The 24,909-nt window shown below is 52.5% G+C and overlaps 1 protein-coding gene across 1 annotated transcript in view; it reads left to right on the plus strand.

Moving 5' to 3' along the window:
* Positions 1-20,018, plus strand: part of LOC137306716 (aminopeptidase Ey-like) — a 62,044-nt gene extending 42,026 nt beyond the window's left edge. Inside the window, exons 8-18 of the mRNA XM_067976077.1 lie at positions 770-945; positions 2,333-2,409; positions 4,664-4,800; positions 5,736-5,791; positions 8,067-8,214; positions 10,156-10,250; positions 14,216-14,326; positions 15,034-15,201; positions 16,222-16,362; positions 17,550-17,628; positions 18,724-20,018. Coding sequence (XP_067832178.1) covers positions 770-945; positions 2,333-2,409; positions 4,664-4,800; positions 5,736-5,791; positions 8,067-8,214; positions 10,156-10,250; positions 14,216-14,326; positions 15,034-15,201; positions 16,222-16,362; positions 17,550-17,628; positions 18,724-18,873 — 1,338 coding nt within the window. The 3' untranslated portion in view covers positions 18,874-20,018. The remainder of the gene's footprint in view (positions 1-769; positions 946-2,332; positions 2,410-4,663; positions 4,801-5,735; positions 5,792-8,066; positions 8,215-10,155; positions 10,251-14,215; positions 14,327-15,033; positions 15,202-16,221; positions 16,363-17,549; positions 17,629-18,723) is intronic.
* The last annotated feature ends 4,891 nt before the right edge of the window (positions 20,019-24,909 follow it).

A 24,909-nucleotide genomic window follows, 5' to 3' on the forward strand; every position in this document is an offset into this window, starting at 1 on the left:
GTATCTATCCAATCCCTGGTGGGCTAGCTGGGGTATGTAGCCAATACCTGGTGGGCTAGCTAGGATACGTATCCAATCCCTGATGGGCTAGCTGGGGTATCTATCCAATACCTGGTGGGCTAGTTAGAGTATGTAGCCAATACCTGGTGGGCTAGCTGGGGTATGTAGCCAATCCCTGGTGGATTAGTTGGGGTATCTATCCAATCCCTGGTGGGCTGGCATTGGTCGATATCCAATTCTTGGGGATCCAGTGGAAACCCTTCTCCATTTTATACACCAGCCTCATTCAGGCCGTCTGAACGAGTGGCTGTTCAGATTTATATAGAGGTTTGGACCCAGTGCTTGTCAGTGAAAGTATCGGTCACTGAGTAGAAGACAAGGGGGTGACAGAGGGAGTAGGTGAAGAGGTTGAGTCAAAAGGAACATAGGAGCAGGAGTAGGCCATTCAGCCCTTCGAGCCTGCTCCGCCATTCAACGCGATCATGGCTGATCTGTACCTCAACTCCATTTACCCGTCTTTGCTCCATATCCCTTGAAAGGAAGGCGTTGGGGTTGAGGAGTGAGCTGCAGGTCAAAGAGGAGAGAATGGACCTGTCAGGATGGGTGGATTGGAGATGGACGGGAGTAGAAGGCACTCTTTGGGACATGTCACTGGAGAAGGTTGCAGAGATAGGATGAAGGCTGATGATGGAGGGATTTGGGGAGGAGAGTTTGGAGTTGAGCTCTAGCTTCACCTCATCTAAGTCCTCTCCCTGTATCCCGTGTGCAGGCTGTGAATAACCAATCGACGGTGAAGCTGCCCAGTAACCTGAAGTACATCCTGGACACCTGGACCTTGCAGATGGGTTACCCCGTAGTCACCATAAACACAACCTCTGGGCTCGTCACACAGAAGCACTTCCTTCTAGACAGCAACTCCAAAGTGACAAGACCCTCGAGCTTTGGGTGAGCAAAATGGACAGCCAGGGACAGCAGGATTGATGGGAGTCCCACTGATCCAAGGTTCTCCTCAGAGCAGAGAAGGTTAAGAAGAGATTTACTAGAATGGTACCAGGGATGAGGGACTTCAGTTATGTGGAGAGACTGGAGAAGCTGGGATTGTTCTCCTTAGAGCAGAGAAGGTTAAGGGGAGATTTAATCGAGGTGTTCAAAATCATGAGGGGTTTTGATAGAGTAAATAAGGAGAAACTGTTTCCAGTGGCAGGAGGGTCGGGAACCAGAGGACACAGATTTAAGGTAATTGGCAAAAGAACCAGAGGGGGAGATGAGGAGAATTTTTTTTACGTAGTGAGTTGTTCTGATCTGGAATTCGCTGCCTGAAAGGGCGGTGGAAGCAGATTCAATAATAACTTTCAAAAGGGAATTGGATAAATACTTGAAGGGAAAAATTTGCAGGGCTATGGGGGAAAGAGCAGGGGGGAGTGGGGCTAATTGGATAGCTCTTTGGCAGGCACGATGGGCCGAATGGCCTCCCTCTCTGCTACTGTGTTTTGTTTAGAAATGATTCAGTACGGCCGGGCTCACTAAAAGGTATTGGAGAATAGGTCTCACTAGCTCCCCTGGCTGGCCTATTGGGTAAAGACACCATCCAGGCCACGACCAAACCCACACACCAGACCAGAAGGTCGCAGCTTTGATTCCTGGCCTGTGGTCAAGAAAGACAAAACTTGCACTTTGAACTTGTCAGCCGTGGCTCAGTGGGTAGCAGTCTCGCCCCTGAGTCGGAAGGAGGGCCTCGCCCCCCCCTCACCCTATCTTTTAATTAACCTCCTACAACCCTCCGAGATCTCTGCGCTCCTCCAATTCTGGCCTCTTGCCCATCCCCGATTCCCATCGCTCCACCATTGGCGGCCGTGCCTTCAGCTGCCTGGGCCCTAAGCTCTGGAATTCCCTCCCTAAACCTCTCCGCCTCTCTCTCCTCCTTTAAGACGCTCCTTAAAACCTACCTCTTTGACCAAGCTTTTGGTCACCTGTCCTAATATCTCCTTATGTGGCTCAGTGTCCAATTTTGTTTGATAATCGCTCCTGTGAAGCACCTTGGGGACGTTTTACTACGTTAAAGGCGCTATATAAATGCAGATTGTTGTTCTTGATGTTGGCGAGATGGACAATAAATGTCACATCCTGAGAACAACAGTTTAAAAACTATAACTTATTGTAGGAGTGCAGGAGAAGGGTTAGAAATGTTGCCCAGACGTGTGAGTTGGTTTAGGGTCTTGGATGGACCTGGGCTTTATAGAGAGGGAGATGTTTGGAAACATTAAACTCCTGTAACGTGGGCCGAGTGCGGGCTGAACATGGGAACTGACTCCATGTACGTGTCTCTTCTCAGGTATAAATGGTACATTCCCGTCACTTGGCAAAAGAACACCAGTATTCAGAACACAGTCTGGATAAACAGGACCACAGGTAGGAGGGATTTTTCCCCCCAAAGTTTAGGCACTGAAAACAAAGGTTCAGTTACGAAGATTTCTTTTTCCGGCAGAACTACGTTCACCGGCCCCTGGATGCAAGAATCAGACCCTCACCCAGAATCAAAGCATTCGTACTCTCAGGGAAAGGAGTGGAGCTTTACTCTGTATCTAACCCTGTACCTGCCCTGGGAGTGTTTGATGGGACAGTGTAGAGGGAGCTTTACTCTGTATCTAACCCATTCTGTGCCTGCCCTGGGAGTGTTTGACGGGACAGTGTAGAGGGAGCTTTACTCTGTATCTAACCCTGTACCTGCCCTGGGAGTGTTTGATGGGACAGTGTAGAGGGAGCTTTACTCTGTATCTAACCCTGTACCTGCCCTGGGTGTGTTTGACGGGACAGTGTAGAGGGAGCTTTACTCTGTATCTAACCCTGTACCTGCCCCTGGGAGTGTTTGATGGGACAGTGTAGAGGGAGCTTTACTCTGTATCTAACCCTGTACCTGCCCTGGGTGTGTTTGACGGGACAGTGTAGAGGGAGCTTTACTCTGTATCTAACCCTGTACCTGCCCCTGGGAGTGTTTGACGGGACAGTGTAGAGGGAGCTTTACTCTGTATCTAACCCTGTACCTACCCTGGGAGTGTTTGATGGGACAGTGTAGAGGGAGCTTTACTCTGTATCTAACCCTGTACCTGCCCTGGGAGTGTTTGATGGGACAGTGTAGAGGGAGCTTTACTCTGTATCTAACCCTGTACCTGCCCTGGGAGTGTTTGATGGGACAGTGTAGAGGGAGCTTTACTCTGTATCTAACCCTGTACCTGCCCTGGGAGTGTTTGATGGGACAGTGTAGAGGGAGCTTTACTCTGTATCTAACCCTGTACCTGCCCTGGGTGTGTTTGACGGGACAGTGTAGAGGGAGCTTTACTCTGTATCTAACCCTGTACCTGCCCCTGGGAGTGTTTGACGGGCCAGTGTAGAGGGAGCTTTACTCTGTATCTAACCCTGTACCTACCCTGGGAGTGTTTGATGGGACAGTGTAGAGGGAGCTTTACTCTGTATCTAACCCTGTACCTGCCCTGGGAGTGTTTGATGGGACAGTGTAGAGGGAGCTTTACTCTGTATCTAACCCTGTACCTGCCCTGGGAGTGTTTGACGGGACAGTGTAGAGGGAGCTTTACTCTGTATCTAACCCTGTACCTGCCCTGGGAGTGTTTGATGGGACAGTGTAGAGGGAGCTTTACTCTGTATCTAACCCGTGCTGTACCTGCCCTGGGAGTGTTTGACGGGACAGTGTAGAGGGAGCTTTACTCTGTATCTAACCCTGTACCTGCCCTGGGAGTGTTTGACGGGACAGTGTAGAGGGAGCTTTACTCTGTATCTAACCCTGTACCTGCCCTGGGAGTGTTTGACGGGACAGTGTAGAGGGAGCTTTACTCTGTATCTAACCCTGTACCTGCCCTGGGAGTGTTTGATGGGACAGTGTAGAGGGAGCTTTACTCTGTATCTAACCCTGTACCTGCCCTGGGAGTGTTTGATGGGACAGTGTAGAGGGAGCTTTACTCTGTATCTAACCCTGTACCTGCCCTGGGAGTGTTTGATGGGACAGTGTAGAGGGAGCTTTACTCTGTATCTAACCCTGTACCTGCCCTGGGTGTGTTTGACGGGACAGTGTAGAGGGAGCTTTACTCTGTATCTAACCCTGTACCTGCCCCTGGGAGTGTTTGACGGGCCAGTGTAGAGGGAGCTTTACTCTGTATCTAACCCTGTACCTACCCTGGGAGTGTTTGATGGGACAGTGTAGAGGGAGCTTTACTCTGTATCTAACCCTGTACCTGCCCTGGGAGTGTTTGATGGGACAGTGTAGAGGGAGCTTTACTCTGTATCTAACCCTGTACCTGCCCTGGGAGTGTTTGACGGGACAGTGTAGAGGGAGCTTTACTCTGTATCTAACCCTGTACCTGCCCTGGGAGTGTTTGATGGGACAGTGTAGAGGGAGCTTTACTCTGTATCTAACCCGTGCTGTACCTGCCCTGGGAGTGTTTGACGGGACAGTGTAGAGGGAGATTTACTCTGTATCTAACCCTGTACCTGCCCTGGGAGTGTTTGACGGGACAGTGTAGAGGGAGCTTTACTCTGTATCTAACCCGTGCTGTACCTGGGGTTCCACCTCACTTATAAGAATTAGACAGACCGACAGGTCCTTTGGTCTTCCGGTGGCCTTTGCTGACTCTGCTCTTTGACCTTTCCCCAGAGGTGATTGTGGGCGAGATGGAGGTGAAAGATCAGACCTGGATTTTAGCCAATATCAATACTGTTGGCCTTTACAGGGTTAATTACGACGATGACAACTGGGACAGACTCCTGATCTTGCTGATGAGAAACCGAGATGTAAGTGGCTCATGGACCACAGTGCTGGCGGGGGAAGGGGGTCGGGAGGTCGTGGGGTCGGTGGTCAGGTGGGTGTCTGTGTGACACGGGGACGCAGTCAGTTATTTTATTTATCACCTCCCCCGCCCTTCCGTTCCTGGAGGTGCTGAAATTTTCTGAGGGAAAATTCCACAGGGAATCAATCACCCTCCAATACCACTTGTTTAATGTGTGGGCCTGGACTGTGAGTGTCAGCAGGCTTTTCGACTGTAGGAAGCATCACAGCTGATCTCGAGCCCATCCTCGCCCAATGTCCACATGTGTATGCCCATACACCATACACCAACACAGACACACAGGCACACCACACCCACAAACATGGACACACAGTCAGACACAGACACACACATACACACAGACGCACACTCATGCACACACATGCACATACAGACATGGTCACACAGACACGATCAGACACACATGCGTACACACACACATGCACACGCGCGCAGACGCGTGCACACACACCCAAACATGAGCACACAAGCGTGCACTCACATGCACACACACATGCATGCACACACGTGTGCACACTCACACTTGCACACACAGGCGTGCACACGTACACACACGCGCACACACAGACAGGATCACACATTCATGCGTGCGCACACATGCACGCACAAACACATACGCACACATGCACTCACATATATGTGCACACATACACGCACACACATACAGACATGATCACGCAGACACGATTACACACATGCGCACACAAACATGCACATGCACACATGCATGCACTCACACACAGGCACAGAAACACACACGCACTTGCACCATGCACACACGTATAAAGACACGCGTGTGGACACACACTTGCCTAACTGTAGGATATGAGGAGCTGTCTGCTAAAACTTAAGTTCGATTTCTCGTGTTCTTCCCATCAGGCCATTCCAGTGGTAAACCGGGCACAGCTCATCGACGATGCTTTCAGCATGGCACGGTAGGAGTGATGGGAAACGTGGGCGAGGCCTTCACACACATGAAGAACACACCTGGTCTGTGGGGCGTTTTCACACGATACGAATCCCTAAAGATGGAGCTGGGTGACGCAGCGCTGTGGACACTGCCCTAGGCCCCGGCTTTCAATCCTGATAGGATGGAAGTTTCTTCTCTCTGTTGGCTGTATGGGTGCCCAGCGAATGAGGTGTGGGTAATCACAGCGGTGCAGTTGGTGTGCCCTCTGAGGGATAGGCACATTGATGGGACAGTGTAGAGGGAGCTTTACTCTGTATCTAACCCGTGCTGTACCTGCCCTGGGAGTGTTTGATGGGACAGTGTAGAGGGAACTTTACTCTGTATCTAACCCGTGCTGTACCTGCCCTGGGAGTGTTTGATGGGACGGTGTAGAGAGAGCTTTACTCTGTATCTAACCCTGTACCTGCCCTGGGAGTGTTTGATGGGACAGTGTAGAGGGAGCTTTACTCTGTATCTAACCCGTGCTGTACCTGCCCTGGGAGTGTTTGATGGGACAGTGTAGAGGGAACTTTACTCTGTATCTAACCCGTGCTGTACCTGCCCTGGGAGTGTTTGATGGGACGGTGTAGAGAGAGCTTTACTCTGTATCTAACCCTGTACCTGCCCTGGGAGTGTTTGATGGGACAGTGTAGAGGGAGCTTTACTCTGTATCTAACCCGTGCTGTACCTGCCCTGGGAGTGTTTGATGGGACAGTGTAGAGGGAGCTTTACTCTGTATCTAACCCGTGCTGTACCTGCCCTGGGAGTGTTTGATGGGACAGTGTAGAGGGAACTTTACTCTGTATCTAACCCGTGCTGTACCTGCCCTGGGAGTGTTTGATGGGACGGTGTAGAGAGAGCTTTACTCTGTATCTAACCCTGTACCTGCCCTGGGAGTGTTTGATGGGACAGTGTAGAGGGAGCTTTACTCTGTATCTAACCCGTGCTGTACCTGCCCTGGGAGTGTTTGATGGGACGGTGTAGAGAGAGCTTTACTCTGTATCTAACCCTGTACCTGCCCTGGGAGTGTTTGATGGGACAGTGTAGAGGGAGCTTTACTCTGTATCTAACCCATGCTGTACCTGCCCTGGGAGTGTTTGATGGGACAGTGTAGAGGGAACTTTACTCTGTATCTAACCCGTGCTGTACCTGCCCTGGGAGTGTTTGATGGGACGGTGTAGGAGAGCTTTACTCTGTATCTAACCCTGTACCTGCCCTGGGAATGTTTGATGGGACAGTGTAGAGGGAGCTTTACTCTGTATCTAACCCGTGCTGTACCTGCCCTGGGAGTGTTTGATGGGACAGTGTAGAGGGAGCTTTACTCTGTATCTAACCCGTGCTGTACCTGCCCTGGGAGTGTTTGATGGGACAGTGTAGAGGGAGCATTACTCTGTATCTAACCCGTGCTGTACCTGCCCTGGGAGTGTTTGATGGGACAGTGTAGAGGGAGCTTTACTCTGTATCTAACCCATGCTGTACCTGCCCTGGGAGAAACTTGCATTTCTATCGCATCTTTCATTCCCTCAGGATGTCCCAAAGCGCTTTACAGCCAATGAAGCACTTTTTGAAGTGTAGTCACTGTTGTAATGTAGGAAACGCGGCAGCCAATTTGTGCACAGCAAGATCCCACAAACAGCAATGTGATAATGACCCAGATCATCAGTTTTTAGTGATGTTGGTTGAGGGATAAATATCGGCCCCAGGACACCGGGGAGAACTCCCCCCTGCTCTTCTTCCAATAGTGGCCGTGGGACCTTTTACCTGAGAGGGGCAGACGGGGCCCTCGGTTTAACGTCTCATCTGAAAGACGGCACCTCCGACAGTGCAGCGCTCCCTCAGTACTGCACGGGGAGTGTCGGCCTGGATTATGGGCCCAAGTCTCCGGAGCGGGGGCTCGAACCCACGACCTTCTGACTCAGAGGCGAGAGAGAAAGAGAGAGAGAGAGAGACCCACTGAGCCAGGGAGGACACAGCTTAATATATTCGCAAACTTTAGCATAAATTAACGCGACTGCTGGCTGAGCCGGGCAGGCACCTCGGCCACCTAATAAAAGGCCCCAGTTAAGATGGCGGCAGGAACAGGGCGGTCAGACTTTGCGTGGCCGTTCTACCTGAACACCAACCCGTTTTGCCCCCAGGTGGCGTGGGTCAAAATCCATCCCTCCCCCCAGCACTGGGTGACCCAACACCCAGTGAGCACAGAATTCCCAAAATTGCAGGAAATGAAGCTAAATCCTTTGTTTACTTTCCATGGGAGCCAGCGGCCGACACATCCCGGTGTCACGAGCCTTGGAGACGACAAGGTACCTGCACACCGAGACCGCGCACCTGCCCTGGGACACCCTGAGTAACCACCTGGATTTCATCGAACTGATTCTGAAGGAAAATCCAGGCTACTCAATGCTGGAGGTAAGGTCAACACGGCCAATGGGCTCAGCAAATCCCTCCCCTCACTGGGGGAGAGGGGGGCAGGGGGAGGAGAGAGGGGAAGGGGGGAGAGAGGGGGAGGAGGGGGGAGGAGAGGGGGGGAGAGAGGAGAAGGGGAGAGAGAAAGAGAGAGGGGAGAGGAGGGGAGAAGGGAGGAGAGGGGGAAAGGGGGAAGGGGAAGAGAGGGGAAGGGGAGAGAGGGGGAGAGGGAGGAGGGCGAGGGGGGATGGGGGAGGAAAGTTGGAGAGGGAGGAGAGAGGTGCGGGTGGGGGGAGCGAGTGGGAGAGGGAGGAGAGGGTGAGGGGGTGACAGAGGGAGGAGAGATGGAGGGGGAGGAGAGGTCAAGGAGGAGAGGGAGGAAAGGGCGAGGGGAAGGGGAGGAGAGGGTGAGGGCGCGAGGGGGCAAGGAGGAGGGGGAGACGAAGAGGAAGGAGAGGGCGAGAGGGGTGAGAGGGGAAGGAGGAAAAGGGGTAGAGAGGGAGGAAGGGAGCAGGGAAGAAGTGGGCAAGGTGGGAGAGGGGGATAGAGGGAAGAGAGGGAGAGGAAGGGAAGAGAGGAAGAGGGGAGAGATGAAGGGAGGGGGAAAGCAGGAGAGGGGAATAACAGAGGGGAAGAGGAGGGAAAGGAGGGAGGGGGAGAGAGGGAGGGAGATGGGAAGAAGAGAGGATGGAAGGACGAGTGAGAAAGAGAGAAGGAAAGAGACAGAGGAAAGGATGAGAGGGAGGGAAAGAAGGAAAGAAGAGAGGAGGGAAAAAATGAGAGGAAACATAAGGAATTGGAGCAGGAGTAGGCCATTCGGCCCCTCGAGCCTGCTCCACCATTTAATAAGACCAGGGCTGATCTTCGACCTCAACTCCACTTTCCCGCCCGATCCCCATATCCCTTGATTCCCCGAGAGTCCAAAAATCTATCCATCTCAGCCTTGAATTTATTCAATGACTGAGCGTCCACAGCCCTCTGGGGTAGAGAATTCCAAAGATTCACAACCCTCTGAGTGAAGAAATTTCTCCTCATCTCAGTCCTAAATGGCCGATCCCTTATCCTGAGACTATGCCCCCTAGTTCTAGACTCTCCAGCCAGGGGAAACAACCTCTCAGCATCTACCCTGTCAAGCCCTCTCAGAATCTTAGATGTTTCAATGAGATCAGCTCTCATTCTTCTAAACTCCAGAGAGTGTAGGCCCATTCTACTCAACCTCTCCTCATAGGACAACACTCTCATCCCAGGAATCAATCTAGTGAACCTTCGTTGCACCCCCTCTAAGGTGAGTATATCCTTCCTTAGATAAGGAGACCAAAACTGTACACAGTACTCCAGGTGAGGTCTCACCAAAGTCCTGTACAATTGCAGCAAGACTTCCTTACTCTTGTACTCCAACCCCTTGCAATAAAGGCCAACATACCATTTGCCTTCCTAATTGCTTGCTGTACCTGCATGCTAACTTTCTGTGTTTTGTGTACAAGGACACCCAAATCTCTCTGAACACCAACATTTAATAGTTTCTCACCATTTAAAAAATATTCTGTTTTTCTATTCTTCCTACCAGTGAATAACCTCACATTTCCCCACATTATACTCCATCTGCCACCTTCTTGTCCACTCACTTAACCTGTCTATATCCCTTTGCAGACTCTTTGTGTCCTCCTCACAGCTTACTTTCCCACTTGGCTTTGTATCGTCAGCAAACTTGGATACATTACACTCGGTCCCTTCATCTAAATCATTAATATAGATTGTAAATAGCTGAGGCCCAAGCACTGATCCCTGCGGCACCCCACTAGTTACAGCCTGCCAAGAAAAGGAAAGAGAGAAGGAAGGATAGAGAGAAAAACACACAGGCCCATGATAGATCCTCTCACTTGTTTGAACCCGGCCCCCTAAGGTGAAAGGTCAGAGTGTAACCCTGTTCCTGTGTTCCTGCAGCAATACATCTTGAGTAAGGTGACCCCAGTGTACGAGTATTTCACCGAGTTGACCAGCCCCGACCTGGACATCGCGCCCGAGGACACCTCTGAGCAGTGAGTAACGTTACGGTCCACGGCGGGGGCGGGCAGAGCGCCACCATGGGCAGTCGCTGGCACCGCCGCTGTCTCTCCCCCTCCCCCGAGGGGCTCGGCTCCCCGTCCCCGTCCCCCTTCCCCGGAGGGGCTCATCTCCCCGTCCCCCTCCCCCGCTCCCCGAGGGGCTCGTCTCCCCGTCCCCGTCCCCCTTCCCCGGAGGGGCTCAGCTCCCCGTCCCCCTCTTCCTCTCCCCGAGGGGCTCATCTCCCCCGTCCCCTTCCCTTTCCCCCGAGGGGCTCATCTCCACGTCCCCCTCCCTCATGCCCCGAGGGGCTCGTCTCCCCGTCCCCCTCCCCTTCCCCCGAGGGGCTTGTCTCCCCGTCCCCGTTCCCCCTTCCCCGGAGGGGCTCAGCTCCCCGTCCCCTCTTCCTCTCCCCGAGGGGCTCATCTCCCCCGTCCCCCTCCCCTTCCCCCGAGGGGCTCATCGCCACGTCCCCCTCCCTCATGCCCCGAGGGGCTCGTCTCCCCGTCCCCTTCCCCTTCCCCCGAGGGGCTCGTCTCCCCGACCCCCTCCCCTTCCCCCGAGTGGCTCATCTCCCCGTCCCCCTCCCCCTTCCCCCGAGGGGCTCATCTCCCCGTCCTCCTCCCCCGCTCCCCGAGGGGCTCGTCTCCCCGACCCCCTCCCCTTCCCCCGAGGGGCTCGTCTCCCCGTCCCCGTCCCCCTTCCCCGGAGGGGCTCAGCTCCCCGTCCCCCTCTTCCTCTCCCCGGAGGGGCTCAGCTCCCCGTCCCCCTCTTCCTCTCCCCGAGGGGCTCATCTCCCCCGTCCCCCTCCCCTTCCCCCGAGGGGCTCATCTCCACACCCCCTCCCTCATGCCCAGAGGGGCTCGTTTCCCCGTCCCCCTCCCCTTCCCCCGAGGGGCTCGTCTCCCCGTCCCCCTCCCCTTCCCCGAGGGGCTCGTCTCCCCGTCCCCCTCCCCTTCCCCCGAGGGACTCGTCTCCCCGTTCCCCTCTCCCGCTCCCTAAGGGACTCATCTCCACGTCCCCCTCCCTTATGCCCCGAGGGGCTCGCCTCCCCGTCCCTCTCCCCCGCTCCCCGAAGAGGTCATCTCCCCTTCCCCCCAACGGACTTGTCTCCCTGTCCCTGTCCCCCTTCCCCTGAGGGGCTCATCTCCCCGATCCCCCTCATCCACTCCCCGAGGGGCTTGTCTCCCTCCATCCCCTCCCCCTGTACACCTCGCCCCTCTCCCCTTCCCACCCGTCCCCTCCACCCCGGCTCCCCTTCCCCCGCTCCCCCACATACCGCTGAGCTCACGGGCATCCGGTTCCAAAGAGGGGGGAAAAGGGGCGGAGACCTTCTCGACACCCAGACTCTGCCCCCTTCACGTTACCCTGGCATCTCCGGTGGGCGTTCGAATGGAGTGGGGGGGAGGGGAGGGTGAGACAGGAACCCCATTTTAACGGGGTGGGCCTGAGGCCATTTTGACTCCCCAGGCCCCGGGGACTTTCTCCTGCCTGAAGTCGGGGGTCGGGGTGGGGGGGGCCACGGGAGTGGGGAAACCAGGCCGGGAGGCCCACACCGCGGGGGAACCAAGGGAAGGGTCCAAGATCCGTGAGGAGAGCGGAGGGGAATGGGGGGGATGTGGAAGGAGTACGGATGTGGCGGCCCTGAGCTTTCCTTGTTGGGCTCAGGAGGAGAACTTGAGGGTCCTTCAGAAAAGGTTAAAGTGAAAGGGGGTCTCCCCCAGCCCGGTGCCCGTCGGCGCCAGGTGTTGCCGGCGGATACGGCACAGTGCGATCCCGGCGGCCGAAGTGGGGTGTCGCGGGGCCAGTGACATCATCAGGCCGCGACCACTGCATCTCCAGTCGGCCCCGACTCCATTTTGCACGGGGAAACGCGGGGCCACTCACTCCCCCCGCAATACTCGCCCGAGGCCCGGCTCGGGCGCCCACGGCCAGTAGGGGAGCCAGGAAAGGGCGGGGGTGGGAATGAGGCAGGAGAGGGGTGAGGGGGTCAAGCAGGGCCCCCAAAGCAGATGTCGCGGGCTCCCGTGCCTTCCCCTCTCCCCCCACACACAGATTGGGAGGTCCGAGAGAAAGGCCAACCAGGCTCTCAGGCTGCTGTTATCGACACAAGGCCCCACAACCAGCGGCTGCTACAGCTTTACCTCTCTTCCTCTCTTCTTCCCTCACTCTCTCGTCCTCCCTCCTTCACTTCCTCTCCCCTTCTCTTTCCTTGTCTGTCTATCCTCTGTTTACCCCTCCTTCTTCACTCGCTCTGCCTCTCTCACTCATTCCCTCTCTGTGTCTCTCATTCTTCCCCTCTCTCTTTGCCTCTCTTTCACTGCCTTCTCCTCTGTGTCTCTCTCTCCCTCATTCTCTCTCCCTCATTCTCTTTCCCTCATCTTTCCTCTCACTGGCACTCACTAACTCTCTCTCCTTTCTCTCCCCTCTTCCCCCTTTGTCTCTCTCCCACTTTCCTCCTCTCTTACTCTCTCCCCTTTCTCTGTCTCTCTCACTCATTCTCACTCTTTGTCTCTCCCTCCCTCTTTTCTTTTCTCTAGCCCTCCTGTCTCTGTCTCTGTGTGTCTCTCTCTCACTCCCCATCTCACCCTGAGTTTCTTTATCTCCCTCTCCCCCTCTCTCCCTCTGTCTCTTTCCCCCTCTGTCTCTCTCTCTCTCTCCTTCTGTCTCTCCTTCCCCCTCTCATCTCTCTCTCCTTCTGTCTCTCCTTCCCTCTCTCATCTCTCTCTCTCTCCCTTTCTCTCCATATGTCTCTCCCCCTTTCTCCCTCTGTCTCTCTCCCCCTCTGTCTCTCTCTCTCTCTCTCCTTCTGTCTCTCCTTCCCCCTCTCATCTCTCTCTCTCTCTCTCCTTCTGTCTCCCCTTCCCTCTCTCATCTCTCTCCCTTTCTCTCCATATGTCTCTGTCACTCCCTCTCTCCTTGTCTCTCTCTCTCCGCCCCCCTCTCCCTCTGTCTCTCTCTCTCCCTCTCCCCCTCTTTCCCTGTGTCTCTCTCTCTCTCCTTCTGTCTTTCTCCCCCTCTGTCTCTCTCTCCTTCTGTCTCTCCTTCCCTCTCTCATCTCTCTCCCTTTCTCTCCATATGTCTCTGTCTCTCCCTCTCTCCTTGTCTCTCTCTCTCCGCCCCCCTCTCCCTCTGTCTCTCTCTCTCCATCTCCCTCTTTCCCTGTGTGTGTCTCTCTCTCTCCTTCTGTCTCTCTCCCCCTGTGTGTCTCTCTCTCTCTCCTTCTGTCTCTCCTTCCCCCTCTCATCTCTCTCTCTCTCCTTCTGTCCCTCCTTCCCTCTCTCATCTCTCTCTCTCTCCCTTTCTCTCCATATGTCTCTCCCCCTCTCTCCCTCTGTCTCTCCCCCTCTGTCTCTCTCTCTCTCTCCTTCTGTCTCTCCTTCCCCCTCTCATCTCTCTCTCTCTCTCTCCTTCTGTCTCTCCTTCCCTCTCTCATCTCTCTCCCTTTCTCTCCATATGTCTCTGTCTTTCCCTCTCTCCTTGTCTCTCTCTCTCTCTCTCCCCCCTCACCGTCTGTCTATCTCCCTCTCTCCCTTTTTCTATCTTTGCCTCTCTCTCTCTGTCCCGCTCCCTATCTCTGTCTCTCTCTCCCTCTCTCTGTACCTTTCTCTCCCTCCCCCTCTCTCAGGCCTAGTGGAAAAAGTGGGATTTCTGGCCCCCTCCAATTCTGAGGGCAAGACTGCCCGGGGTGGAGGGGCACGTTGATATCAAAGCTTTTTAATGTTCGCTGGCGAGGCCGGCATTTATTGCCCATCGCTAGTTGCCCCTTGAGAAGGTGGTGGTGAGCCGCCTTCTTGAACCGCTGCAGTCCATGTGGTTTAATGCAACTGGGCCCACTTCAGAGGTGGTGGGGGGGGGTAAAGAGAGACCAAAGACTTTAATATTTCTAAAAGGGCCGCTGTGAGTCTTTGGAGATGGACTGGTCACCTCACCTCTTCCCTCCCTGCTCCTTGTCCCTCAGGTTTACCCAGGAGGTAGTGGCCAGCCTCGCTTGCTCCAATGGGCTGCAAAGGTGCAACGAGAAGGCCAAAGGCCTGTACTCCCGCTGGATGGCTCAACCGGACGTCAACCCGTAAGTACCAGGTAGACTGCGGCCCAGAAGGAGGCCGCTCGGCCCATCTCGCCCGTGCTAGCTCTTCCGCCGGAGCAGTCCACTCCCATCCAGTTTCCCCTTTGTTCCTCCCTTTAAGAATTTGACTCCTTGTTTCACCCTTTATCCGCCAGGAGCAGCTCACTTGCATTTCTACAGAGCCTTTCATGGACTCAGGACGTCCCAAAGCGCTTTACAGCCAATGAAGCACTTTCTGAAGTGTACTCACTGTTGTAATGTAGGAAACGGGGCAGCCAATTTGCACACAGCAAGATCCCACACACAGCAACGTGATAATGACCAGATCATCTGTTTTTAGTGATGTTGGTTGAGGGATAAATATCGGCCCCAGGACACCGGGGAGAACTCCCCCCTGCTGCTCTTCTTCCAATAGTGGCCGTGGGATCTTTTACATCCACCTGAGTGGGGCCTTGGTTTAACGTCTCATCCAAAAGACGGCACCTCCGACAGTGCAGCGCTCCCTCAGTACTGACCCTCCGACAGTGCGGCGCTCCCTCAGTACTGACCCTCCGACAGTGCGGCGCTCCCTCAGTACTGACCCTCCGACAGTGCGGCGCTCCCTCAGTACTGGCACTGGGAGCGTCAGCTCGAAAGAAAACCAAACAATTCTTAAAGTAACGCTCGCTGGACTCAGAGCTTCTGTTAACCCCGGATCTTTCTCTCCTTAGGATCCCTCCCAGCCTCCGCACGGTGATTTACTGCCGCTCGGTCTCTATGGGCGGGGAGGCTGAATGGGAGTTTGCCTGGAGTATGTTTGAATGGGCCACAAGTGCTGCGGAGGCCCTGACACTGCGATACAGCCTGGCCTGCAGTGTGAACACTTCACTCCTGACCAGGTACCCCGCGCACCACACAAACCCCCCAGCCCTTACACCTCGCGCTGCTCTGAGGCTGTCGACTCGCTCACTCGGCCTCAGGCCGACTGTTTCGGGTTGCCAACCCTCCAGGGTCTGGCCCTGGAGTCTCCAGAAATTGAAGATGAATCTCCAGGGCGCAGCTGGGAGCATGTTGGACATCTTGGGGCGACCAATGGCGGGCGGGTGGAGGCGGGGCTTCCTGAGGATGGACGTTTTGGGCGGCCAATGGCGGGAGTTTGGGGGCGGGGCCGGTTGGAGGCAGGAGGTCATATGATGATACCTCCAGGAATACGTCCAACCAGAGTTGGCAACCCCATTGCTATGTGTGGTACTTTGCACATTGCCAACTGAACATAAGGACAGGAGGAGGCCATTCAGCCCCTCGAGCCTGTTCCGCTCTTCATTTAGTTCACGGCTGATCTGTATCTTAACTCCATCTACCCGCCTTGGTTCCATATCACTTGATACCCTTACAAAACAAATCAGCCTTTGAAAATTGAGGGTACGATAGTGTAGTGGGCATGTTACTGGAGTAGTTGCCCTAAACTAATAATCCCAGGAGAACATGAGTTCAAATCCTCATTGCTGGCAGTTTGAGAATTTCAGCTGGTTGCAGTGAAAGTGACCATGAGGCTGTCAGCTTGTGGTAAAAAAAACAACTGGTTCACTAAGGACATTAGTCCTTACCCTGGTCTGGGCCTATACGTGACTCCAGTCCCACGCCAACGTGGTTGACTCTTAACTGCCCTCTGAAGTGGCCACTTCAGTCGTATCAAAACCGTCAATAGCGGTTCAAGAAGGCGGCTCACCACCACCTTCTCAAGGGGCAACTCGGAATGGGCAATGAATGCCGGCCTCGCCAGCGACGCCCAGAATGAATAAATAAAAAGGTACCCATCATAACTAGGGTTGACCTGTCCATTGCTCATCAGGTTTATATTGTGTTGGAGGTGACTGTACCTCTGACTCCATGTTGTTTCTCTCTCTCTCTCTCTAAAGGTACCTGTCGCTAGCCATGCGACCATGGAAGATTAAGAAGCAGGATGCTCTGGCCACCATCATCTTGGTTGCCCAGAACATCAATGGGAAGAAGCCTGCGTGGGACTTCATCAAGGCCAACTGGATGTCCATCATTTCGGAGTAAGCTGGCTGGTGGTTCACCATCGCCCCATGACGGTGTCTCCTCTGATTCCACCAGTGCCAGTCCTACCGCACACGGTCTGAGCGAGCCCTTGGTGGTCAGTGTAGGGAGGCGGCGGTCACTGGTACCAGAGATGGACCCTTCTTTGATCTCCCGCCATCACCCCGGCTCCTCGACACCGTCAAGTCCCGCAAGGAGGTCCCAGAGTCCTGGGGCGGTGACCAGCTTTCTTTAAGTTCAACATTTCCCCATCCTCCCCGTCTCTCGTGCTTACAATCTGCCCAATCTCTTTCCTTTTGTCTCCGACTATTTCCCACCGTGGTGATCCCCCACAATGTGTGGGTCTTGACCGGTCATAGAATCAGAGCAATTACAGCCCACGAGGAGGACATTCGGCCCAGTGCTACTCTTCAACTGTAGCTGTCTACTGTATACCCTTTCCCCAATATCCTTTTATAGTCTTCCTGCTCAAATCCGTGTCCTCAAATGATTTACAGTCCTCTGCCTCAATAGCCCGTGTGACCATGCGTTTACCGTGATCCACTCCCCTGCTCTGCAGCAACTCGCCAAGGATTCTTCGACAGCACCTCCCAAACCCGCGACCTCCACCTCCTAGAAGGACAAGGGCAGCAAGTGCATGGGAACAACACCACCTCATATCCCAACTCGCACCAAGTCCCGTTCACCCATCACCCACCCTGTGCTCACTGACCTACATTGGCTCCCGGTCCGGCAACCCCTCGATTTTAAAATTCTCATCCTTGTTTTCAAATCCCTCCATGGCCTCGCCCCCCCTCCCTATCTCTGTAACCTCCTCCAGCCCCGACAACCCTCCGAGATCTCTGCGCTCCTCCAATTCCGGCCTCTTGCGCATCCCCGATTCCCATCGCTCCAGCATTGGCGGCCGTGCCTTCAGCCGCCTGGGCCCTAAGCTCTGGAATTCCCTCCCTAAACCTCTCCGCCTCTCTCTCCTCCTTTAAGACGCTCCTTAAAACCTACCTCTTTGACCGAGCTTTTGGTCACCTGTCCCAATATCTCCTCATGTGGCTCGGTGTCAAATTTTGTTTGATAATCGCTCCTGTGAAGCACCTTGGGGGACGTTTTTACTACGTCAAAGGCGCTATATAAATGCAAGTTGTTGTTGTGTTTTCCCCCTGTCTGACGAGACTCCATTTTGTACGGCCAGGTTCAAGACCGCTGATGCGATCGTGGGACTACTCGAAGGAGTGACCTCCAGATTCTCCACCGCTGAGGACCTGCAGGAGGTCAGAATCCTTTTGTTAATTTCCGTTCTCCTTTCTCTGCGCACGTGCGCCAAGCAACGCTCCGATACGCTTTGAAGCCGCCATGTTAAAAGAAAGAACCTGCATTTCTAGCGAGCCTTTCACGACCTCAGGATGTCCCAAAACGCTTTACAGCCAATTTTTGAGGTGTACTCACTGTTGTAATGTAGGAAACGCAGCAGCCAATTTGCGCACAGCAAGATCCCACAAACAGCAATGTGATAAATGACCAGATAATCTGTTTTTTAGTGATGTTGGTTGAGGGGTAAATATCGGCCCCAGGACACCGGGGAGAACTCCCCCCTGCTCTTCTTCCAATAGTGGCCGTGGGATCTTTTACCTGAGAGGGGCAGACGGGGCCCTCGGTTTAACGTCTCATCTGAAAGACGGCACCTCCGACAGTGCAGCACTCCCTCAGTACTGGCACCGGGAGTGTCGGCCTGGATTATGGGCTCGAGTCTCTGGAGTGGGGGCTCGAACCCACGACCTTCTGACTCAGAGGAGAGAGAGAGAGAGAGAGAGAGACCCACTGAGCCACAGCTGACATTTGGTCGGTGTGTTACGCCGCACATGGTAGTGAAATAAATAAAATCCGTGACGGGCCAGGCAGTGATATCATCGCGCGGCCGCATTTATGGGCGTGGTTACATCGCGGGCCAGCCACGTTACCAGGGCAACGTTGCAATTGGCCACAGCACCCCCCCCGGCCTAGGGTGGGGATCAGCCTGGGTTCCACCTCCTCATCGTTATCCAGTGACTTCCGCTGGAAAGTGCCACAGTGGGTGGTAGAGGATTGGGATGGGCCTTTGGTTGAGAGGTGGCCAAAAGGTCAAAGGTCCCGTTGACCCTCACCAGCCTCACAGGTGAAGACTGATTGGCCACCCAGAGGGCAGTCGTCGCCCTGGAAACTGCACCCCAGCACTGCCGCATTACAGCAGTGACTACACTCCAAAAAGTAGCTCAGTGGCTGTATCTGGGACGCCCCAAGGTCGTGATATAAACGCATCTTCTTTCTTTTACTTGGAGAAATGCTCCAAGTTCTTGGCGACACTGATCCTCTCCCTCTTCTGTTTCTAGCTGAAGGATTTCAAAGAGGATAAGGAGGCCGTTGGCTTTCGTTTTGTCACTCGAATCATGGACAAGGCGATCGAGAGAACAGCGTCCTACATCCAATGGAGAAAGGAAAATGAGGAGGCAATTTACCAATGGGTTAGCAGCAATCTGTGAAGACCATGGGAATATCTTCTCCCTCCCCCTTGTGCTTTGGTTGTCCCTCGTCCCAAGTCAGCCCCACAACCCACACCCTTTGTGATTTTGGATGCTCCCGTCCAGCTCAATGCCGGTTGGACACTTGAGCTTTGGAGCGCTAGGGCAAGGGCAACATCCCACCGCTCCCCGTTACCATGGCCAATTTTCGTTCCCACCCCCCTCCCCCCATACAACTCTCCTCCACAAGATGGCTCAGTGGACCCTGGTAGAAACCCAGCAAGCTTCCAGCTTACATATCCTCGTTGGGCGTCCAACGCACCAGCAAAGCAGCCACTGGTCCAACCAATGCCTGGGGGACCATCTCATGAACTTGTGACACGGCGGAATCAGAGAGTGGACACATCCCTGCTCCTTGCAGGCAGCGAGAACCCAAAGGAGCAGACAGCGAGGCTACAGATTCCTTTATTTATTACTCAGCAGGGTTATAGACATTGTTTGGTGAAATATTTATTGCAATTCATTTGAAATCCAGAGCGTTTCATTCTCCCCAGAGTCCTGTAAAGTGAAACATGCTGTGAGAGGCTTGGATATTGGTTATGATTCACTCCTCACAGCAGCGAGGTCCTTCAACGCTGAAGTCTAGTGTCACAGGTTCATTAAGCAGGCCACCCATGCAATAGTACTTAAACACACACTTAAAGGGCAACACGCACAACAAAACCTGACGGTTTGGGTGGGGGTTTAAACGCCTCACAGTTCAAGCTCAGAATCGCAGACCTTAAGGAATCCCAACTCCCAGTTGCGTTCTGCCATTTTCTGTTCATTTCTCTCACTCCCCTCGACGTGACAATCCTGCTTTATGTCATTCAATGAAAGTTCGACTACAACCTCCGTATCAGGAGAATTTAATCGACTTTTAGCAATGATTTTAATTTTCCTTCACGATGCTCTTTTTCCGTTGGGCTCACCAGATCGGTATAAACTCCCTTACTTTGTTATTTTATCAATAGTTTCACTCTTGCTCCATGTAATCACTATTCTATGCGAAACCTTTTAATTATAAGTCTCTGTATCATTGGTACCAATTAACAAGGATGATGTATGCCCAGATGTTTTTCTTTGCAGAATTAACTGTTTTCCCACACTGTAATCAAATCATTAAAGTTCTCTGAAACTTATGAACAAGTATGCAATGGGACATCTTTAAATAAGTCCCTTATTACTTCACCCTGAAACTGACCGTTGCCGCAGGATCAGCCCTGGTTGAATAGCCCAATGGTACTGTAAATTGACTTATACTTCCCTGCTTAACAGGCAAAGGCTAAAGGTTAACATTACTACAATATCTATTAGGTGTCAGCCGTGGCTCAGTGGGTAGAACTCTCTCACCTAGAAGGTCATGGGTTCGAGCCCCACTCCAGAGAATTCAGCAAAAGACCTTGGCTGACATTCCCAATGCAGTACTGAGGGAGTGCTGCACTGTCGAAGGTGCCCCATCAAACAATCCTGATGCAGGTACAGCATGGGTTAGATACAGAGTAAAGCTCCCTCTACACTGACCCATCAAACACTCCCAGGGCAGGTACAGCATGGGTTAGATACAGAGTAAAGCTCCCTCTACACTGACCCATCAAACACTCCCAGGGCAGGTACAGCATGGGTTAGATACAGAGTAAAGCTCCCTCTACACTGAACTGTCAAACACTCCCAGTGCGGATACAGCACGGGTTAGATACAGAGTAAAGCTCCCTCTACACTGTCCCATCAAACACTCCCAGGGCAGGTACAGGGTTAGATACAGAGTAAAGCTCCCTCTACACTGTCCCATCAAACACTCCCAGGGCAGGTACAGGGTTAGATACAGAGTAAAGCTCCCTCTATACTGACCCATCAAACACTCCCAGGTCAGATACAGGGTTAGATACAGAGTAAAGCTCCCTCTACACTGAACTGTCAAACACTCCCAGTGCGGATACAGCACGGGTTAGATACAGAGTAAAGCTCCCTCTACACTGTCCCATCAAACACTCCCAGGGCAGGTACAGTGCGAGTTAGATTATAGAGTAAAGATCCCTCTAGCTCTTCTGTGGCCATTAGGAACTGGACTGAGACTGGCCAAACTCATTTCACAAAGGACCCATACACCCAGAGGATACATTCAGCCCTGCTCTCCAACCTCACTGTACCGATTTGCTTCACTGCATCTTTATTGACTCACATTTGTGAAAATAATTAATTTCTTAAAAGGGAAGCCATATAGAAACAAAGCAAAGATCTCTGGTTAGTATTTGTGTCGTATGTTTACTGGTGTTTGAGCATCGAAGGTCCTGTTTCTAGCTGATTGAAGCTGGTGTGTCCCATTTAGAACCCTTTGAAGAAATGGAGCAAAGATAGAGAAAGAGCTAGAGATAGAGAGTTGGTCGGATACATGGAGAGAGAGAGAGTGATAGATTAAATAGATAGAGATAGCGAGAGAGAGGTAGATAGATGGATTAGAGAGATGATAAATGAAGGAAATGCAGTGGATGTGGTTTATATGCATTTAAGGGGAAGCTAGATAAACACATGAGGGAGAAAGGAGTAGAAGGATATGGGATAGGGTGAGATGTAGTACGATGGGATGAGGCTCATGTGGAGCATAAACATCGGCATGGACCTGTTGGGTTCAATGTTTCTGTGCTTAAATTCTATGTAATTCTATGTACATCGATTTTCCAAAAGCATTTAATAAGGTTCCCAATGGCAAAGATAATGGCAGATAGAATTAAGGGGAAAGTGGCCACATGAGTGGGGAAATGACAAGAGTGCAAAGAGTTGGGAATTTTCTCTGACTGGGAATATTTGCTGGACGGTATCCCACAGCAGCCTGTGTTGAGTCCGCTCTTATTTGCTAGGTACGTAAATGATTTGAACTTAGGAATTGAGGGAGCAGGATTGGAAGTTTGCTGATGACACCCAACTGGGCGACATGGAGGAGGATGGTGAGGGATTGCAGGAGGATATTGCTGGGCAGGTGGGGGGACAACTACAGTCCAATACAGAAAAACATAAACCAATATAGTTCGGAAGTAAGAATAGGGAAAAGAAATATGCCTCCATAGGGAAAAGTTTACATGGAGTAAAGGAACAGTGGATCTTGGTGAGCAGTGATGCTTAAAAGTGACAGCACAGGCCATGGAAAAGGTTAATGCAATCCATATGTTAGCATCTGGAGGAACAGAATACATTAACAAGGAGATAATGCTAACCTTGGGCAAGACCTTAGTTGGGCAGCAGTTGGAGTATTGGGAACACAGGAACTGGAGGAGGCCATTCAGCCCCTCGAGCCTGTTCTGCCATTCATTTGGATCATGACTGATCTGTATCTTCACTCCATCTACCCGCCTTGGTTCCGTAACCCATAATACCCTTACCAATAAAAATCTATCAGTCTCAGTTTTGAAATTTTCAATTGGCCCCCGGCCTCAACAGCTTTTTGGGGGAGAGAGTTCCAGATTCCCACTCCCCTTTGTGTGAGGAAGTGCTTCCTGACATCACCCCTGAACGGCCTGGCTCTAATTTTAAGGTTCTGCCCCCTTGTTCTGGACTCCCCCCACCAGAGGAAATAGTTTCTCTCTATCTACCCTGTCAAATCCTTTAATCATCAATTAGATCACCCCTTAATCTTCTATACTCGAGGGAATACAAGCCCAGATTATGCAACCTGTCCTCATAATTTAACCCTTTTGGCCCCCATACACATTGTGTATGGTGAGAATACTAAACTATGGAAATGGTGTAGTGTCTATTCACTAGGAGGTCACAATGGTTGGACGGCTACAGCGATAAAGAGTGGCTGGAGAAGTTTGGCCTTTTTTCACTGGAACGGAGAATGGTTAGGGGAGATTTGGTGAAGATTATTGAGACTTTTAGGGTTTTCTTTAATCATTCATAGGATGTGGGCATCACTGGCATGGCTGGCATTTATTGCCCATCCCTAATTGCCCCTTGAGAAGGTGGTGGTGAGCCGCCTTCTTGAACCGCTGCAGTCCGTGTGGTGAAGGTTCTCCCACAGTGCTGTTAGGAAGGATATAGGGAGCAAGCAAGAAAGTGGGATTAGATTAGGTGGGATATTAATGGGGATGTTCGCTGATGATTGCAAATTGTTCAGTTCAATTCGCAACCCCTCAAATAATGAAGCAGTCCGAGCCCGCATGCAGCAAGACCTGGACAACATCCAGGCTTGGGTTCATAAGTGGCAAGTAACATTCGCACCAGACAAGTGCCAGGCAATGACCATCTCCAACAAGAGAGAGTCTAACCACCTCCCCTTGACATTCAATGGCATTACCATCGCCGAATCCCCCACCATCAACATCCTGGGGGTCACCATTGACCAGAAACTTAACTGGACCAGCCATATAAATACTGTGGCTACAACAGCAGGTCAGAGGCTGGGTATTCTGCGGCGAGTGACTCACCTCCTGACTCCCCAAAGCCTTTCCACCATCTACAAGGCACAAGTCAGGAGTGTGATGGAATACTCTCCACTTGCCTGGATGAGTGCAGCTCCAACAACACTCAAGAAGCTCGACACCATCCAGGACAAAGCAGCCCGCTTGATTGGCACCCCATCCACCACCCTAAATATTCACTCCCTTCACCACCGGCGCACTGTGGCTGCAGTGTGTACCATCCACAGGATGCACTGCAGCAACTCGCCAAGGCTTCTTCGACAGCACCTCCCAAACCCGCGACCTCTACCACCTAGAAGGACAAGGGCAATAGGCACATGGGAACAACACCACCTGCACGTTCCCCTCCAAGTCACACACCATCCCAACTTGGAATATATCGGCCGTTCCTTCATCGTCGCTGGGTCAAAATCCTGGAACTCCCTGCCTAACAGCACTGTGGAGAATCTTCACCACACGGACTGCAGCGGTTCAAGAAGGCGGCTCACCACCAACTTCTCAAGGGCAATTAGAGATGGGCAATAAATGCCGGCCTCGCCAGCGACGCCCACATCCCGTGAACGAATAAAAAAAAATATTAAAGGGTATGGAGAATGAGCATGAGAGTGGGATTGGACTGGGTGGGATATTAAAGGGTATGGAGAGTGGGATTGGACTGGGTGGGATATTTAAGGGTATGGAGAGTGGGATTGGACTGGGTGGGATATTAAAGGGTATGGAGAGTGGGATTGGACTGGGTGGGATATTAAAGGGTATGGAGAGTGGGATTGGACTGGGTGGGATATCAAAGGGTATGGAGAGTGGGATTGGACTGGGTGGGATATTAAAGGGTATGGAGAGTGGGATTGGACTGGGTGGGATATTAAAGGGTATGGAGAGTGGGATTGGACTGGGTGGGATATCAAAGGGTATGGAGAGTGGGATTGGACTGGGTGGGATATTAAAGGGTATGGAGAGTGGGATTGGACTGGGTGGGATATTAAAGGGTATGGAGAGTGGGATTGGACTGGGTGGGATATCAAAGGGTATGGAGAGTGGGATTGGACTGGGTGGGATATTAAAGGGTATGGAGAGTGGGATTGGACTGGGTGGGATATTAAAGGGTATGGAGAGTGGGATTGGACTGGGTGGGATATTTAAGGGTATGGAGAGTGGGATTGGACTGGGTGGATATTAAAGGGTATGCGATTGGACTAGATAGGTTGTGTGGAGAGAAACACTAGCACAGATTCAATGGGCCAAATGGCCTGTTTCAATGCAGGAACGTTCCAGGATTTTATTTCTCCATTCATTTAATTTTTTTTTCATTACTTCAGGTGTCTGTAAGTATAGTTACTGTGATTGGGCTCCTGTTGTATATTTGTTTAGTGCACAGTATTTTGTTTTTTGTATTTTATTTCTGTTCTGCCTTTCTCATCCCTGAAAACCACCCTCTGAGGCTCTACTTTACCAAGATGGCCGCTCCACCCGTAAGACAATGGATACAGCGCATGCTCATTGCGCAGTCCATTCTTTACAAATATGACGACAGCGCATGCTCACTCCGAGTCCACCACTCTCCTTTACAAAGATGGCGGATACCATGCGCTCACTTCCCACA

Source organism: Heptranchias perlo, chromosome 44 (genome assembly GCF_035084215.1).
Source record: "Heptranchias perlo isolate sHepPer1 chromosome 44, sHepPer1.hap1, whole genome shotgun sequence".
NCBI lineage: Eukaryota > Metazoa > Chordata > Chondrichthyes > Hexanchiformes > Hexanchidae > Heptranchias > Heptranchias perlo.